The sequence below is a fragment of the Rhodnius prolixus genome, unplaced genomic scaffold (genome assembly GCF_049639745.1).
Source record: "Rhodnius prolixus isolate KJV_2025 unplaced genomic scaffold, Rpr scaffold_5, whole genome shotgun sequence".
Taxonomy (NCBI): domain Eukaryota; kingdom Metazoa; phylum Arthropoda; class Insecta; order Hemiptera; family Reduviidae; genus Rhodnius; species Rhodnius prolixus.
Window position 1 is genome coordinate 35204464 of NW_027411624.1, and position 20417 is coordinate 35224880.

Consider the following 20417-nt stretch of genomic DNA (forward strand, 5'->3'; position numbering starts at 1 on the left):
CAAAGGGATTGCTTACAAAATATTAGGTCTTTAGTTTTGCGTTAATTATAATATTCAGACTGAGTGTATGAATACTTATTTTGCATACAATAAATTATTTTTCTGCTTTTTAATCAATTCTTTATGTTTATAAAAGAAAATGAGTGCATTAAATTCATTGTTACTATCTTCGATTTCAGCGCTGAAGAAATAGTCATCCTAGAAACAAAAGTTCAGTAGATAAAGTAAGAAAACTTAGTGTATGAATACTTTTTTTGACCACTGTATAAGTAAAATGACATCTTCATCAATTTGTAGACAATTTCATGTTATTTCAATTCAATTGTAATGGAGCAAGAGCTCCATTGAGAATACTGAGAAGTTAAAGCCATTAATATAGGAAAAAAAGTCGCAAAGCATCACAAAGTTTTCAAATAGTTTTCTAGAAAAACGGTTCAGAATCAACACTGTGTAGAAAGCTCTTAATTGCTTAAATCAGTACATCCTCATGATGTCATATGCTTCAAAGTTATTTTGAGAGGGTATCAACTTCAACGGCCCCTCCCAAATTCAGATATAAATGCCCTTGTTTAAACTGTATCATACTATGGACCTGAGATGAGTCACTGAGAGTAAAATGAAGTAATCATTTAAGGCAGAAAAGAAGCGACATCAGGAGATGATGAGCATTAGCAAATCATTACGAAATATTATTTATACTGAATCAAACTTTGCGCTAAGTACCACTCACTAACCAAATTACTATACAAAGAATTAGGCAATAATATATTAACAGTAAAAATACTTGAATAGATAATGTGCTGACAATTGTAGGCACAACAGTCAGAAATGTATACAAATGAAGGGCTTATTGCGTAAAGCTAACCTCAAACCGCCTACACGATTCTTAACAGTTTCCATTGTCTTTTAAAACGCTTCTAACAACAATCACTCGCCACCTTCCCCACTCCCCCAGTAAGGCTTTTAGAAGAAGAGGACAAAAAAATGAAAGAAAAGTCGACTAGGCGATAAAGGGTAAGAGAGACAGTGAGAGATAGACATTTGCTGTGACATTGGAGGTTGAAGATTGCGGATATTAGGTAATATCTATTATTTCTTTAACTCCTTAAATAACTTACAGACAAGCTATTCAACTTAATGATAAAACATTATTAATTTTTTTGATTTCTTATTAAGTAATAATCATATTATTGCAAAGAATTCAATTATTCATGTGCATCTAAGAGAAGTTATCTTAATGTAATGGTTATCTTTGCATTTTTTATTTTTTAACATTTAAAACAATAATCTTAAATTGTTCGAACAATTGATTTTTCAGTGGTTGATGAACTTCTTATTTTTATTTTAATAATTATGGCTACCGAATTGGCCATTAATATTATTATTTGCTTAAGATAATCAATCCTGCGGTGTCCAAACACAGCAAACCGAAGAGAAAAATTCACCTGAAGTAGTCCAAGAATAAAACTGAAATTTGAGCGAACAATGGGTTACATTCTCAAGGGATGCTGTGACATTGAAGTTGAAGATTGCGGATCTTAGTCCCTAAGGCCAAAGAGCCCAACCTAATTTTCTTATAACTTAAAACAATTTATCATAATTTAGATAGATGTACGTGGGATGGAATTGTTGTACTCCTAAGTTACTTCATCACCAGTTCAAAGACACTAAGTAGGTGGTGGTGTCCATCCCGGGTCCGGAGTAAACGGAATCATCAGCTACAGCATATTGACCCAAAATTTAGGTAACAGCCTAGAAACGGAACTCTAAAAAACTTATTCTACTTCGTGTCACCGCCACAGTTACGTTAATGATAGAAGAGTCTTGGATACTGAGAGGTTAGCTCTTGCCTTCATACAGTATGGTCAGGAAAGTGCAAAACCCAATCTATGTTAGTGTCAAAAATATAAGTATACCTACATATATTGCATATATACCTAGTTGAAAATTTGAACTTAAAATTACCCATATTGAAATTTATATTAAAATATTGCGGAACATAGATTTGGGAAATAGAACCTACCAGCATAAAAATTTAAATGGAATATGATTGGGAAATAAAGTGAAAGCAACATTCAGGTTTAAGTAGAAATCTCTCGTGAGCTGTAGTTTTTACAATCATTACTTGAATTAGATTCAGTGTATAATAATACTTTTATGTAATATTACTGACATTTTTTAGTTGTTTTATATTAAAGAATGAAACAAACCCAATATTTCTCTTTAATCTATTAATAAATTTAAATTTTCCTTAAAGCTTGAAATTATAATCAAAATGTACATTTAATTTATGTTCCTGGACAAATAAATATACTCTTAAATTGATTTCTATGTAAAAAAAAATAAAAATTCTGTTCCATTTAGTTGCTCTAATTAAAGTTGCAATCGATTTTTTTTCATTTATTTTGTCATATAATATGACTTAACAACAACTACATCATAAAAGTTTTCTTGTGGTACTCATTTAAAGTACCACAAGATGAGAGGCGTGCCCAGGACATAAGGTCTTGCGTAAGAGATCTTATTGTTCTAATGCAAATACCGTTGAGGGATTTTTTTTAAGCGGGCGCCACTCTTTCATTCTTTTTGAAGTTGCGTGGTCATTATTTATCTATTTTCTGAATACTAACTGAGTATATTTTATGTTTAATCTTGCGCTTTAAGATCTAGTAGAATAGTAGCAATAAATTTACCATTTTTAAGGAGGATTAAATCTTTTAGAAAAATAAAAAGAGAAATACAGTAAAAGCTCCTTATTCGCGCTTCCTTCATTCGCGTTTTCACTATTCGCGGATTAAAAAAATGCGACCCAATTCCTATATTCGCGGATATTCGCGGAAGTACACTATGATAATAAAAGGATTCCAATAGGTATCCAACCCAATATCCTTTGTAAATGCCGTCAAATGGACTAATAAAAAAAGTAAAATAGATCTTAGTATTACAACTTTGCCTAAAGTATGTTGTTAAATGATATCGCCGAGGACTTTGACATAAGCCGCCTTCGCCGCGATCGGTGATTTTGAGAATGTAAACGCACAGAATGAAAGCAATTGTTCGTGATCCAGCAATAGAAAAAAATGGAAGTGGCGTTGTCATTATGGATCGAAGACCGCAATCAAAAAAGGGTACCCCTGAGTGGTCCAATGGTCCGGGAGAAGGCAAAGTATCTTTACGCTCATTTTAAAGAACCTGATGGTAGTTGTAGTGGCAAGTTCAAACTTTGACTGCAAACAAAAGCTTTTAAAAACTGCCAAGCAAGAGGAAATTACAAAATTCTTCAAACCATTGCCTAAGCCTTAAGATAATTAATCAAAATGTTCAAAAACTTCAATTAAATTGATTTTTTTATATATTTGTTTTTGTTTTTTATTTTGTCACCTAGGAACGTATCCCCTATAATCCAATATAAATTACCATTCCGTATTCACGGTTTCTGTATTCGCGGCATATTTATGGAACATATACCCCGTGAATAAAGAGCTTTTACTGTACTCATTTTTCGACAAAATGTTTTAGCAAGAAAATCATCACTTTACTAAAAATTTCCTTTGTTAACATTCTATTAATATCCAGATTTTTTTTTTTAAATATTTATTTTAGGAAAGCTTCTTTGGATGTCTTGGCATGAGCTATTGCAAAAGGAGATTTATATCTTGATTTGGCAACAAATAAAATAGAAAAGAAATCTACACACTAAAAATGAAAGACATTTTTTGCAATCAGATATTTAAATACTAGAATTAATAGAAAGGTATGAATAATTGGGTTAGAATTAAAGACTTGTATCAAGTAATAAAGCTTTACACACGTAGCACTACATGAACGCAGCAGGCAGGCCGATGTGTTCATGATACAAACACGTTATGTTCGTCCTTCAAACAGACAAATTTAAAAAGTAAAAAAATAAATAAATATAAAACAATATTCTCCTTTCACTTAACTGTCATGTGATAGTGGTGTGCTGTTCTGCTAACTGTTAGCACACTACGTAACATGTTTGCAACTTTATATTTGTAATTTTATTAATGATTTCTTTAAAATAACATTAAAATTGCTTCAATTATTCTGAATAGTACTTTTAAACCTATCACATCTTTTTCAAAAAAAAAGAAAACAGCAAAAAAGAAAAAAAGGTATCGTCTGGAAAGAAAATGAGTCTTTAGTCCACCTAAGATGAACTAGTTAACAAATTTAAGAGAGAGAAAATACAAAAATTAAGTTGCTCCAAAGAAAACCTAACCATTCCAAATTTTCTCAAAGGTTAAACCTACTATCAAAAATTAGATTAATGTTTCTTCCTCTATCTAATCGAATGTAGTCTGTGGCATGAAGCCCATTTTGCAGAGATATGCCCTTTAAGTACTAGTAGGAATCTTCAATTTAGCATCTTAGGCTACCGATAAATGTCTCTAGTTGTCCAAAACGATAAGAATGTTGCGATGCTTTCAAAGTCTCGATAATATATCTTTGCCATGCAGCAAAACCCATAGGGTAAGCTCAAGTTCGAGGGCACCTTACCTTCATGTCACGTTAATCTGCCGATGTGAATACAAAAACGCAGGAACTTATACTTCAAATCATGCGAGGTGAAAGAGAATTACACTTTGCAGAAAAGTGTACCTTCAATTCAGAAGATCAAAACCTCTAAAAGTGGTAATCAAAGCTCATCAACCTGATTCTGATAGTAAAAGATAATCCAAAACTTAAAACACGAGAGCCAGGGCCGGATTTAGATGAAAAAAGGCCCTAGGCTATTCCACTTATGAGGCCCTTTCACCTCCCACTTTTTAAGTTTGTAAATTACATGAAAGATAATAAAATACATCACTACTGTGATATATATCAACATGTTTAATGTTAAATTATAATATGTTATGTTTTTAGAATAGTGTAATTTTAATTTTGTTAACAATTTGAATGTAGGCCCCTCTTGATCTTGAGGCCCTAGGCTGAAGCCTAGTTAGCCTATAGGAAAATCCGGCCCTGACGAGAGCTATGATAATATAGCTCACATTGCAAAATAACAATTCAAGAAAAAGTGACTATGAAAGAAGTTCAAACAAATCAGCTCAAAGTATTCCACTTTTTAACTTAACAAGATAAATGTTTTCATAAAACATGAACCATAATTATATAATTCAATTCTTTTGTATTTTTTTAAAGTAAACATTTTAATCTTGTTAGTAAATATTTAGAAATTAATGTAAGGATAGACTTTACGTTTAAAGCATTAAATAAACGAATATTTGTATTTCTAATACACTTGTACAGCAGGAAGAAATGAAGGAAGTCTTTCTTAATCTTGATGAACAATAGCACATTACTTTCTCCCAAGCAAGAGGTCATGACTATTGCAGAAGGTTAATTTGTAGGAGACTATAGAGTTGGTTTGATGAGAACACAGAAGATGGATAATTGGTTACTGTCACATGATGTACAATTTTAAAGCAAGAAATATTAAAAGGTTATGGTAAAACAGGAGGTGACAAAATCGAAGGGAATAAGGCAATTAAATAATTTTTGCGATTAGTTCTAATATGAAGTGAGAAATTACAAATAAATTTTACGTAATGTTTATAAGGCCTTTCTCTTGTTGAACTTTCTCACAGAGTTTTGAGTGTTACATTTTCTTGTAGACTAAATTTATTTACAAATTCTTTATTTCATATAACACACACACAGTTCTCTTGAAAACAAAAAGACTCAAGACAATATTGATCAGGATATAAAAGTAACAGGTTAAGCTAAGGACGCGGCTTGAAGTGAAAAGTGTAACATTTTCGAAAAAACACTAAAGACACACTTTGACTCAACACCATTCCAAAAAACTTTTATATGTTTCGCCTCTAGATGCGAATACGGTAACCTGTTGAATAAACAGTCCCGGAACGAGAAAGCATCCAAGATCAGCGCGTTTCTTGAACCTCCTTTAAAAGGAATCGAGTTAGCATTTCTCTGAAACTATCATGAAAATAGGTGGATGAGACCTTAACTACAACTATTGCTATTACAACTCTGATTTCGACACCCTACCTCACATTACCTAAAAATTTAAATCGCAATAAGTGAGTAAAAAGGCCGCTTTTCTTTAAAAAGTAACCTTCGGTACAATTAAATACTAAATTTGACATACCCGCGCACCTTTGTATTCTCTCAACAGTAAGAAGCAGCAAACATTCTTCCGGATTTAAAGAGCATATATATATATAAGTCAACGTTCAAGGCTAAAGTAATTTAGATTTCAATCATTAGAAGAATCATTAGAATCATCAATAATAATATAAAAATCAATAAGAACATCATATTCTAATTAAATTAGATTGACATCTTTCAAGATGCATTCATTCCTTACATCCTGTTAATATGACAGACAATAAAGTTCTGTTTTTAAACAGATGATTTCATCTTAAAATTATTTACTTTATGGCTCTGATAATTATGAATTGTTGAAGGTTGAAATAATTTCTACTCATCGTAAGCACCATTGAGATAAATGTAAAAGTTATACTTACGATTTGTGCGAAAGTAAATGTTAATAGTGTGAATGTCAGATGCAGAATTGTCTTAACTATTAACAGTCATACATCATCATATATCTTGTTACTTATTCTCATCCGGCTGGTAACTTTACAAGAACAAATAAATCAACCTATAACTGGAATCGCAACCCATGAATAAGGTTTTAGCAAAAGGGCATTTTCCCGAGGAAGAATTTTCTTTCAGTTTTTCTTTGAATAGGTTTTACTAGTCAGCTCACTATATTACAATCCAAAACGTAACGCAACATTACTTGACTTCAGAAGTAGTCCCTCGTTTTGAGTACCCTCCATCCGTTTCTACAGCTTTTCTCCTGTCACAATTAGCACCCCATACAAACCCTTTTAAAAAGGTAAAAGAACCAGATCAGGGAAACCAATTAGAAAAATAAAGTGGGTAGTAAACTTGAATTTGTTCAAATAATCTATGAGAATTTTGAATTAAGTAAGCGGTATGTTACTTTTTGACTGTCCTCGTTAAGGTGATAGATAATATCATAAAGCAGATATGGTAGCACAGTAGTCCACATAATATTATCACGTAAAATAATTAAGAAATAAGAGGCTTACAAAAATATAATTTGAGAAGTAGATTAAGATCAAAATGCAGAAAGTAATAAATAAATTGTAAAAAAGTGTACACAGACTGGTAGATTATAGGAGTGTGCAATGTTAAGGAGAAGGCAAGTTCGAGGAGCACGTAATGTTGGCTCTCTTGTTGCGAGACACGTGTAGGCGTGCGATGCACAATCTGCCGGAATAAAGCGTATCCAATGAGAGTCACAAACCACTAAGCCTTTTGTCCTTATTTTACTTTTTTTTAAAGAATTAAATAACAGAAGATTTATAAATGTTTATTGTTCTCAGTTAATTTTATCCGGCTACTGGAGTTGTAGAAAGTGCATTAGTAAATACTACCGTAGAATTGATTAAATTGGGTGTAAAAATAAACACAGAATAGAATATTATGGCGTTAATCAATTGCCATTTCCTACTTGCCTAAATTAAATTTGAACTTTGAATCCCTTCATGAAAAAAATTCAAAACGTGATATTCTCAACAAAAAAAGAAGAAAAACCTCGCCTTTCCGAACAACTCTTGAGACTATTCTTCAGGAAACATCATCTTTGAGGAGTTAATCTCACTGAATGGGGAAACGCTGAAAGTGCTGGACTGAAATTACATGCAGCCTTTGATGTAGGACTTGAACAATCATCTTTTGTGATTGCAAGTTATTAGTACATTAAAAATAATACGGCAGAAAAAAAAGCTACAGTTGAAAACGTAAAAATAAAGTTGAAACAAAAAAATTGAAAGCAAATTTTTCAGGGCTTAAAAAGTGTCTAGTAGTTTAAGTGGATAACAAAAATAAATCAGCTCTCAGTTACTGCATATTCAGCTCAAAATAATCCTTCTACGCTTCTACGTTGTTAAGATAGAAAACTAATTCAGAACAAAAACAGGGCGAAATTGTAAAACATTACAATTATCAATTAAAATCACGACTGCTGCCTTTTTACTGATGATTTGTCTCTATTCTTGGACTGGAACACTTTTTTTTCTGAATACATAAAACATTTACTTGAGAAAAAGAGGAGAAGATAACAAACAAGACGAATACTAGTTCCTCCTTCATCACTACTTTTACATAAAATATTCTTTCTGAGCTTTCAAATAGCATTTCGTGCACATTTTCCAGAATTACGCCATAGAATAGAGAAAAAGATATTTCTGTCCAAGATTTATAAAATGTTACTGTCAACTAAAGTTTTTTGTATTTTTTTTTATAAAAAAGTTTCATTTTGCTTTCTATTAACTCTTCCAATTGGGTAACTCTTTATTTTTTTTAAAGAATTGTCTTGTCTCATTTCTTGTTAAAAAATGTAAAAAAAAAGTATTTTTATTTGGGCTACAATCAGCGTGAGATACATACAAGAGGAGAGTTACCCACTGGTTGTTCTCTGAAGTCATGTAATACTAACCACTCACGGAGAATAAGAGATTAAATTCGTTGGAGATTGGTGCAAGGAACTGCTAAACCCCATAGTTTACGACAGAATTTGAAATTGTGCAAATTTGTCTTTCGTGTGTTTGAGAGAGCTGTTGTCTGAGGATATTTACGTGGTCAAAAGCGACACCCCGGATAGCTGGGGACTCCTGTTATAATTGGTTAGAAGGCTGTAGGAAGAGTAAGTAAGATTACAAATGAAATGATGTTTTTTAGAATTGCTCTCATTAAGCTTAATAACCCAGATCAACTGTTCTAAAGAAGGGGTGTGGAAAGTTTCTGTGAGCTACTAAAAGAACATGATTAGTTCATAGAATGCTGCTAAGTTTCACGTTATGTAAGAAGTTCAGTTTCAGGAACTGTTGTGCAGTCTGAGGTATGAATTGAGTACAGGAAAGACCTAGAATGCCTGCCTTTTAAGTTTTGCAAAGAAAGACGAGCCAATATTTACACTGAAATACCTTCACTTCAGTGAAATTTCAATATAAAGTAATACGCGATAGAAAGTATGCCCTTATAAGTTTCCATAATAGACCAGCATGCTAAACTCGAACTACGTTTGCTTTATATTAATAAAAGTTTTCGAACCACACTCCTTATCAAAAGAGGCTACCCTAGTGTCTCTATAAGCTTTTACATTACTGTACAGTTAAAAGAAAGACGACGTCTGAACCTTAAATGATGGTCTGGAAAAACTTTACAATCTTTTCTAGAAAGATAGATGTGGTAAACTTTCTTCGAGCAATTTACCAATAGAATACTGTTACTACACTAATTAAAAATAAAAAACGCTACACTCACTTTGACTGGTTTATCAGTTTCTAGGGCACAATTTGGCAATTTCAGAACATCAGCTCCTATACTGGTCTCTTCACCGCTGCTCGTACTTTTCACATAAACATTGCACTTGGAAACACGTTTTACAAGGATATTTCCTTGATCGTCCATCTTCACTTTGACGCCCTGTAATTCAAATTAATAATTAGTTTATAGATCAAAAAATGAAAAATTAATTAATAAAACTTTGACAAAAAAAGAAAACAAAACAAAATAGGATGACAAGATCAAGGTCTCGGTTCCGACAAATCTCGATCTGTTTGGTACTCTTTTTTCTTTGTTTAGTGTGTTTCTCTCATCTTTTATCTTTTCTGGGAAGTGGGTATACTCAGTCGGCTTTCCTTTTAAAAGATATTATCTATGAATAAGTTCACAAGTACGTTTGTATAAACTCCCCCTTAACCTAGGATAGTTCGTCATTTAATTCTTTGATAATAAAGTACGTGATGACGCTTTAAGAAAAAATTGCAACATTGTTAGTTTAGCTTCTAACCAGGGGTTTTTGTACTTAAACTTTAAAGAGTAATGCAATTCTAACACTTGGTATCTGGTTAACCCACTGTAGAAGACCACCAATCACAGTAATGTTATGTTAGAATTAAATCTACTCGTTTCGCTACGTGCATTAAAGTTTTGTCTTATTCAAGATAAATTCATCTAATTACGCTTAACATTAAAATGTACAAACTCATGATTCAACATTGCCACGGGCTATCTAACAGCACTAGAACGTCAAAAAAGCAGTAACAAACAGAACTAAATTTGTCATTTCTGAACTTTGGTTTGTTAGGTGTAGATTAAACAGAAGAATCCTTTTTATCTCATTTCCTGGATGCATGTTGGATGAATGATGCACATTATTGCATGAAGTGCGAGTGATGCATGTGGTGTATAGAGGTTAAAACTTCGATTATGGCTACCTGTGGAGGCTATATTCTGTTATAATATAAATAGTTTTCGTTACACTTACAATCTGGCGATTGATTGTAATGGCAAATGACTGCCTTATGCCAATGAGTCTTTTTTTTAAATTTATTTAGTAATTTAAAATATATGTAATAAGAAAATAAGGTGCATGAAGAGAGAAACTACCCAGCGATAACTCTTGACTTGTGTGCATACAAAAGAAGAAAATGAAACACTCAAGAAAAATACGAAGATCAGTTGAAGAAAAAGGTTTATAATTTAGTTATTCTTTTGAAAAATAGTGAAACTTAGAATTTCACAAGTAATTGCGCTCTGACAAACAAGTATGCAAACGAACTCAATGAAAAGAAAAGTGTAACTAATTTTTCTTTCCTTCTACACCAGATTTTTTTTTTAGTTGATGTAATATTTGTTCGAATAAATTCTCTTGCAAAAGATATTTTCCATAAATAAAATATCACTATTTGAAAGCAGAGTTATATAAAAGCTACCGACAATGAAGGATCTATAGCTCAGTTATTGAACAAAATGACTTCTATTAAGTTACACCACAGTCAAATCGATTGTCTTACTTCTTTTTTCCTAATAAACAAACGTTCGATTGATATACTATTTTTGAAACACATTTATCTTTGGTGAAAGTTAATGCATTCTCATAAAGTTCATTTAAATCTAATTCAAAACTGTCCGGTAGGATAGTTGAATAAAGGTTGATCGGCAAAAAATACCCAACTTTGTTATCATAAGTAGAAATGATTTGACCTTTTTACAATCCGAGTTCGTACTGTATGAAGTTTGTTAAGCGCAAGTTCTTGTCTTAAAAAGCAGAACAGGGCACAATCCTAGGCATCAATCTGGATTTTGGAAGTCAAGTAATTTAAATTTGAAATCTTTACATTTCTGTCCATGTTAATTGGAAATACCCAGTTATTTTACGTCACTAATAATCTTAAATCTTATTCAACCGAAAACGGTTTCATGTCAAGCTCTGAGCTAAGAGGTATCGTATATGGTTTAACCATCAATAACCAACTTAAAACGATTTCTTCCCAAAATTTAATTAAACTCAGACGAAATATTAGAAGAGTCTCTATGTTAGATACCGGTAAGGCCAATTAATCTGGACTATTCCTCAATATTTTACGCGTTTAAGTTGATAAGTATGATACGCTGCCAACTCTGTTAGTATCATTTAGATGATTCTTTCTGTGATGCTTGTTTTGCTTGTTTCATTCCTTCAAGATTCATTCAAGGTTATTGATAACCACAACTGTGATGAAAGTTTCCGAGATCTTACTGGCGAATTTGCCCTTACTCCCAGAAAACCTTCCATAAGAGGGACTTTTTTAAAGCTTGAAAAAGATATACAAAAAAGTCCGTAGATATAAACTTATTGTTTTTCTTCTTTCAGGCTGGTATCATCGCCATTTCAAACTTTGCCTTATGTTTTAATGATGAGGACACTAAAGGCATAAGAATTACCATATTCTCTAGTCGGGACGCCCTAATAAAGGCTTTGGGTCAGATCGAAGACTGTTGAACGTCGCAAAGTATTAGAAACTCTAAGGTAACAAAGACATTTAGGACTGGAAAAAGATACATAAACGGGTAAATATTTTTGTGATATCTTTATAAAAATACTATAAATAGTCCATAGAAAAGTTCATTCAGAAGCAATAACAAAATTTGAGAAGTACGTAAGAAACGAAGAGGTCTTGACGTGACTCGCTCGATCGATAGTACTTCCTTGGACCAAGTAAACTGCTGTGTGTAGATTATATAGGAAGAGGATGAAACCCCGTTCAACCTCCTAAAGGCGCCTTTTTAAGTTAGGTGCTTACTACAGCAAATAGGAATTCAAAGTTGTCACACGCCTTAATGTTTCTGGATGTTACAGAGCTGATATAAATTGTTTTTGTTAATTCAATAGTACCCTGGGCAACTTCTTCCCTCAGTAGGTCCCGATCCCTGATTAGTGAAACTCCCATTGGCTCTATTTATGTACACAAAATTAACTGTCCTCATGGCTTTGTCCAAATTGCAATTCCCATTTATCATCTAGTGTTTACAGATAATAAATTCTTTTAAAATGAACCATAAGATTGGCACCTTTTTAACAAGCACTCCGTTGTGTAGTTTTTTGAAAAAGAAGAAAATGATTGGAGAAAATGCTCCATGACGAGGTGATGACCTTGTTGTCATTATCGTGCGGCTAGATCGCCGTCAGTGATCGTACGGAGGTACCTTGGTACGTGTCCAACAAACAATAGTTACATTACTAAAGGAGATGCTGTCTGGCAGGTAGCATCCCTACGCTGACATTTGCACTCTATTTCTAGTCATTGGTGATAGTATTTTTTTTTTTTTTTTTGGGTAATACTTTGTCTTCTTAAGCGAACCTTTTGCATCGCAGAAATTGCATTAAAAAAAAAGTTAGTTTCTAAAAAGTTTTATTTAAAAATAAAAGCATCACTTCACTACAAAGTTTCACTTCGTATTAAAAAGAGTTTTCTAACAAAGATTGTTATTTCATTTTAGAAAGATGAATTTCTGAAGATTGGAAGTTTCTCTTCAGCATTTCAACCCACAGCCTAATACTGAGGCAATCAACTCTGTTTCTATAATATCTAGCAAGAATTTGCCCATTCTATACAGAATCCTGGAAAAAATGTTTAAAATGATATAGACTTTATGTTACGAATTAAAGACCTAAAAGGAACATTATTTTTATTCTAATGAAAGAGTTTCAATTTGTATCTAATTCACTACTTACATGTTCTGTCAAGCCATACTATTTGTATATTATTTTATGTATGTTTCTATTAAAAAAAATTAATTTAGTAAACAACGTTATTTCTAATATTTTTCCTTACATTTGAGCTGTAAAACATATTTCAACAATTTGTCTGTTATTCGTTCATGAGTAAGTATAGTTTAGAGAGCTTTACCCAGGAGCCGCTCTCCAGAATTAAGAGTCTGATTAAACGGACGGGTCTGGAGGGTGAGCTCTAAAGCCGGGGAGCCACAATAGATCCATAGGGGTCGCGGTGGCGCAGGCCTTGAGGCCACCCTAATTTAATCTAAGTATAGTTTAAAAAAGTATACATTTAATTTTTTGCTGAAAATCAACAATAGATTCTTTTTGACGATCAGATGTTCTTCAATATATTTAATGTTCTATTTCATTTAGTATAAGATCTGATTAAAAATCATTATAATTGCCGTATTTCTACAACATCTATTAAGTAGGACAGATTCTACAATGACACTCTCTTTACGAAGGAATCCCAAGAAACACTTTTTAATTTTTTTTTTCATTTGGAAGACTTCAAAAGTGCAATAATTGGATAATTGTCTTCTAAGTTGAGCAATTATTCTTCCGATATGTTAAATAATTGAATGAGTCTAACTGAAGATTGGAGAAAATAATAATTGGAGAAAAATCAAATAGTTGCTCAAATTTCAAACAATATATTCAATTGAAGTGCTGAATGGGAATTTATCCTTCTCCATTTAAATAAAAATCCAATCTCATAACTAGATATTCCTTTATATAAGAACAAACTGAATCAATAAACAAGTGAATCCATAAACTACTGTTTATTGGAATGTTTTATAATAAAATAGAACCAAATCCAATATATAGCTCTCACGTGTAGGCAGAGGTGAATATATTCAAATTATCTAGCTACATCCACATATTGACAGTACTCTGTATTAAGTTATTCCAGGAGGGCGGGCAAAAATAATTCTTCTTCAAAGAAAAAACTAACTTGTTTGGATGTCAATGACTTTGAAAACGTTTATCTACCTACTCAAAATATATGTTTCTATTTTGCAATATATAAACATATTATTTTCTAAACCGGATGGTATGATGTGCACAAACACATGACTGGAATACTTAGGAAATTCTCAACACATTCATAAAAGTGTCAATATTATTTCATGAATTACAATTTAATTTAGCTGTAAGGTAATAGAACTTTACAGAGATTGAAACAGTGAATTAATGGTACAGTCTTGAGAAATACGTTAGCTGGCCAATTCCACGATGTGTCTTCTTGTAACCGATTGGTAAATTACAAGGACTTGTCTAAAAAGGGATTGTAGAAGTAAAGATAGATTTAAATATTATATAGTGTAATGATTAGCATTAAAAACTAACTTAGAAACGAGGAAATGGCTAACCCACTTCATCTCAAAGGGTCAGGTAAGGATGAGACAATGAAAACAATATTTTAAAAATAATATCAAGAATTTAAAAGTGTCTTGATAACGGAAAAGAGCAATTCAAAATCAAGATACGCATCTAAGCGGAGAAATGCGATGGAAATAAAATTGAAAGCCACTTCATGGGGAAACCGACTGTGTAACAGCCAATCATGAAGATATTTCAACTTCCTGCCTGGTCCAGCACCATTTCTTAATGAGAAGTCTTTTAAAGTCGACGACAATAATGTGTTATGCAGCACAAGTGTGGGGTTTTCAGCAGCATCAAACTGTAGACAAACTCAATCAGTTTTTCCTGAAGAAGTTGTTTAGACTTCCTCAATGTACGCCGCACTATGTTTTATATAATGAAACTAATGTACACCCTCTATATTTATATACATTTAGATTGCACTATAATTATATCACCAAACTGTTATCTATGCCACAATCTCGCCTTCCAAATATGTTAGCTTCAATTATTATTCAAAGAAAATTGTTCTGGTGTAAAGAATATATTCAGTTGTGTAATAAATATAATTTACAATTGTTTGATAGTACTGGATTAGAGGATAGTACTTTTGAAAATTTAATTGCATCAATTTATGTAGATTTTAAGAGAATGCTGGACACCAGAATATTGAACGCCAGATTTCACGCATTGTATAAAGACCTAAAAGTAGATCTTGGTGCAAATCGTTATGTCAGCGATGGTAACTCGCTAAATTTAATAAGTACTGTAATGAAATTGAGAGGGGAGTTGCTATCGCTGAACTATAGTGTAAGTAGATCTGAGAGAGGGTGTATTTGTGCGCACTGCAACACTGGAGATTTAGAAGATACGGTCCATTTTGTGGGAACTTGTCCTGTTCTGAGAGAGTTCCGTGTCAGATGGCTAGGAAAGGTCTCCATCAGTCGGAGGGAGGTTATTAACCACCTGAATGGAGTATTCATAGATACACTCTTGAAGCCTGGCGTTACCGAGCATTTCTAATTGAACAATTTAATTATGATCCCTAATCTTTAATAATAAATAATCTTACTAAACACTCTTAATAAAGAAAGCATAATTTATAAATATTTCTAAATTTGTAATACTAGAGTAATACCAAACTCCTGGCAGACGGCTAATAGTCATGCCTTATTCTGCTTTAATTCAAACTGTAAATAATGTATACAAAAAAGTGTAAAATGAATAAAGCGTTTATTATTATTATTATTATTATTATAAAGTCGACGATATTTAGGGAAACAGAGGTACATCAGTAAAGAGAACAAGACGTTTTATTTTCGTAGGACATTCTAAAAGAAGTGTTTCATGTTTAAAACATTATTGCGCTATATTTCATCCTAAAGACTTAATATTACTCTTCACGAGACAAATCATTTATCAAAAACCTCTAGTTTCTTATAAATTTGCTCAGAACAAAGATGAATAAAATATTGGCAAAAAGATAAATAATTGAAAATAAATTTAAATGTAATACTCACGTGTCCTATATGTTTCTTAACTTCTTCTGTTTTTTGGTCTCTCATCGGATTATCGAAACCGCACAATCCGATCCTGAAACACAATTTTTTATAATTAATTAATTAATCCTTTATTTTTAAAATAAACAAATAATAGTACAAAATACAAAATTTGGAAATTGCATGGCTTATAGCCGTCTGCAGGAGTTAGCCTTTATATAAAGAAAGAAAAAAAAAATACATAAATACGACAATTTTTTATAATTTAATAGGTTTTTCAGGGAAAATAATGGTTGATTATTGAATAAAATTCTCCTTTCAAATGAGATTATTATATTGCTACTATTATGTAAATGACTAACAATTTAAAAAATAAATAAAAGTGATAAAATATAATGCGAACAATTTTCTAGTTCTCAATTTGGGATACAATACACTACTTACAGTGTTAACCCACAAATATTCTTGTACACATGTAAAGCTATAAATATAAGAAAGACTTTTTTCTTTTAGAAAAAAAAATAGGTATTCGATGACTTTAGGTTTGAACCAGCGGCGGATCCAGAACTCCTTTGGGAAGTGTGAATATTTAGTAATAGGGCAGGTAAATGGAACCTATTCGACCTATAATACCGCAAATATCCTTTGATACTGACAATTAAATTGAGGTTGAAGTCATAATTAAACATGATTTGACCAAAATTACCTAAATGATGGAATTGATTGATGAATATTGAAAATTGATAATGATGTTGATGAGTTGATCAATATTGCATGATTATACATACTATATTACAGGCTATTGCTCATATATAAACAAATAATATTGACAATGATGATGATGTACTTAGATTTAGAATATAGTGTTTTAGTTCATCCAACTAATGGCGCAATTAAACTGTGAATATAGTTTTACTATCAATATTAGGTTTATCATTTTTTAAAAAGACCGTTGTATTTGAGTTACATAAAAAGGCTAAAAAAACGTCTGATTGAACGACTATTAGTTCAAAATAAGAAATGCATTAAACAGGGTAAACAATTATGAAGCTTGTGAAGAATGTAGAGAAAATTAGATAGGTGCACTTCATGAAATTAACTTACAATGGGGAAAAGTAGATTTTTTATTATAAAATTAAAAATTATCTAATTTCTGTAGACTATTATTATTCTAAATATAAAGAAATAGCATAGCTACATGGTGGCTATGATGCCAAAATCTAATTAATAACTTAAAATCAACGGTAAAGTATCTTCCACGCAAGATAATTTTAGAATGGTCTGCTTTAACAGCAAAGAATTTACGACATATTGAAACAAAACTCATGTTATATCTAGCATATATATGTCCAAAATCTAATGGTCTAGCCTAGTGAAACGGTAATTAAAAACAATGAAGAAGTTTTTATGTCCTTAAATGTAGGAAGACACACGCAGAACCCCAATGTTGCATTACTGCAATACAGTAATAAGGTCACACATGCCAAAATGCATTTGCTAAAAAACTTCAATGAAATTATTAAAACAGTATATTTCTAAAAATGGTTTAAATATTGATCATGCAAGGTTGAAGGGCCTAAGTATGGGATGGCCTACAATGAAATTAGGAAACAATTATTACTTGCCTATGTGGGAGCACATAGCCTAGAAGTTAACCAACATTTGTACATAGCTAGACAGCTGCTTAGTCGTGACTATTCAGAAGTAGTAGGCGCACTGAGCTTTGCATAAGCCAGAATAAACTATTTTTACTGCCAGAATTGAGTTCAAAGAGTAAGGCAAAAGTGAGGAACAGTCACTTACTTCATTTTTAATGGGTTAAGAAAAAAAAAAAAAAAAAATGAAATAAATACCGATTATGCTAAGATGTGCCAGAAATCTTGGACCATATTGTCAATCACTGTTCAGCTCTTAATCATCTCAGAACCCTGTGAAACCTATCCAAGCTGCTCTTTCAACACTTAACTATTAAACGATGTCTTTCATAGATTCGATGACAGATTAATTTAATGTTTCACTAATGGACATTTACTTCGAAATTTGCTTTTTAATTATTAGGTATTCTCCATCTCTCTCCCCTCTTAGAAGACAGTCATAATAATTACCTTAGATATTTAAACTATTTCTTAACTTAATTGCACTCATGGTTCATTTATAATTTCTATCTACCTTTAGTAATTTATTTTTTTGTTAGTATTTTCTCATTTATAGAATTGGAATGCTACTTCTATTTTGTCCTACACCTTATTTTGTTTTGCACACGTAATTGAAGCAACAATAAAGCATTTGGTTTCTCTTTAAAATATAGAAATATTTGGTTTTGTTCTTGATCACGGAGGTAGAATAGCAAAAACAATTGTCCTCTAAATAAATTACAATACAGGCTGCTTATTACATTTGACTTGAGTTGAATAATGAAAAAAAAAATCTCTTCTTAAATGCTCCCATCCAAAATTTAATAGCATCGGAAAATTGCACTCGACAGGTCAATGGTGTAGATAAAAATCGTGCAAGTATTGATACCAAATTCTGGAAAAACAATGCAATTTAGTAGTAACAGATAAAAATGAATGCAAAAATCAAAAGGAAGTTTCACTTTCAATATTAGCTGGTCAGACAGGTGTGTGTACCAATGTAAATATCCAGACTTGGAGGGGAGAGAGTAGTCCACCTCCCAGACGGCACGAGTATGGACTGGATCACGTTCCCGAATTGGACACCGTTAGCCAAGGATAACCAGATAGTGAATAAAAATAAAATATGTTGATAAAGCGCAGTTAATGAAATGAAACTTTTTATCAAAGCTTAACGCAGATTAAATTTACCAAAAAAAATAATAAATAAATGAAATAATTGAATTAAATAACAAAAAGGAAAATTAGATTTTTCTAAAAAGAAATCCTTGCTTGACTGAATTTCCCACTTATTAGTTACAGTTCTGCTTTATTAACACCGTCTTCAAAATAATTACATTTCTAATAGTTTTGGTTTTATGGCCGGTTATAATTACTAAAATAGTTCTAGCTAACTACTTCAAAACCAAATACAAAGAACTAACACCTATTTGTAAGCATTTACTCCTGAGATCTTAGAATAAATGGATTGCTAGATCACCTGTTTTTATAAAATCCTAAAAAGTTTGATCATTTATAAGTAAGTGAATTCAAAATAGAAACTTGGATTATTCTTTTTCTTTTAAATCAATAAAATGAATATTATTGTATCCTTTGTAAACAAAATAAAATCTACATAGATGTAATTTAGATCCTTACACGCGAAGTAGATTGTCTTTGTATTCAAAGCAGTGTCAAGTTAATAGAGGAGGGCCTATGATTATGTGGCACACCCAAATTACAAGGAGACCTTGTGCTATTTACTTCCACGTTCCTTGTTAGAAACATTTTTAGCTTCAATTCATTTGTAATTAACTATTGCTGGACTCCCCCTCTCGATTTAATTAAATGCTGTAATTGCTTTCAAATTGTATTCTCGCAGAATTTGTTTTTGCATAGAAAATATTCATTCAATGTAGAAGTAAACGTAAATTTTGGTTTAATGGATACTTCTCTCTCACACAGACACCGATTTTGTGTGTATCGAGCGTGGGTTTTATTAATATTTACATTAATTTAAATTGTACCACTTCTGTAGTCTGTGGTGTAATCAATGTGCTGCCCTTTGTACGAAGGTTTAATTGTGATTCTACAACTCTAGACAGATCTGCTCATTCCAAACAAACGGTAGTTCTATCAAGTGGAAAACTTAACATAATACATACAATACCTTATAATTGATGTGTGTAGAATGTAAGCAATGTAAAGAAAAAGTCATTGTACGGGTACATGAAACGAGTTTACAAGAAAAATCTGGCCGACGCTGAGATCCCATTGCTGGCCCATAGATTTTCTGATCCTAGGAGCTTCTTGCGGCTCACTGTTCGGTGACGGACAGTGAAAAAGCTCTGGGCGACTATGACCTCAAATAATTATGTGCCTTAATTAAACAAAAAAAAACAAAATCTGCTTAGACGGGAGTTAGGAAAAGTAAGCCGGCCATAATTGGATCTCAATTAGACAGATTACCTTTTAATGAGAAGGTTTTTAACACAATATTGAACAAACATGTAGGAAATGGGAAAACACCATCAATTCTTCAACACAGCTATCTAGGCCTGAGTCCTAGCCCTTATCTTCTCACATCTCAAACAGCTAGAGATCAAAGGAGGTAGCTTTTCCTTCTGTCTAGTAAGAGTACTTAAATGATCCTCAGAGATAACTCGTAAAATCACAATGCCCAATAAAGTAAAACAACCAGGAATCTGAGAGATGCCCTAGAAAGCACAGTAACTTCCTAATTATAAAACATTGACAATGATTACATTGACAACCCAGCAAATCGATTAATTAAAACAAGGTGGTTATCGA

General features: G+C 32.1%; 1 protein-coding gene and 1 long non-coding RNA gene across 9 annotated transcripts in view; one reads left to right on the forward strand and one right to left on the reverse strand.

The window, feature by feature from the left end:
* The window catches only part of exp (expansion), a 384871-nt gene that overhangs the window by 12837 nt on the left and 351617 nt on the right, over positions 1–20417 (reverse strand). For all 8 annotated transcript variants that reach the window (XM_074137378.1, XM_074137377.1, XM_074137374.1 and 5 more), the window contains 2 exons: positions 16015–16087; positions 9349–9510 (listed from right to left, as the gene is read on the reverse strand). In XM_074137378.1, coding sequence (XP_073993479.1) covers positions 9349–9510; positions 16015–16087 — 235 coding nt within the window. The remainder of the gene's footprint in view (positions 1–9348; positions 9511–16014; positions 16088–20417) is intronic.
* On the forward strand, positions 10284–13151 carry LOC141458843 (uncharacterized). Its single transcript, XR_012461220.1, has 3 exons — positions 10284–10560; positions 11723–11919; positions 12850–13151. It is a non-coding gene; the product is annotated as an uncharacterized lncRNA (long non-coding RNA).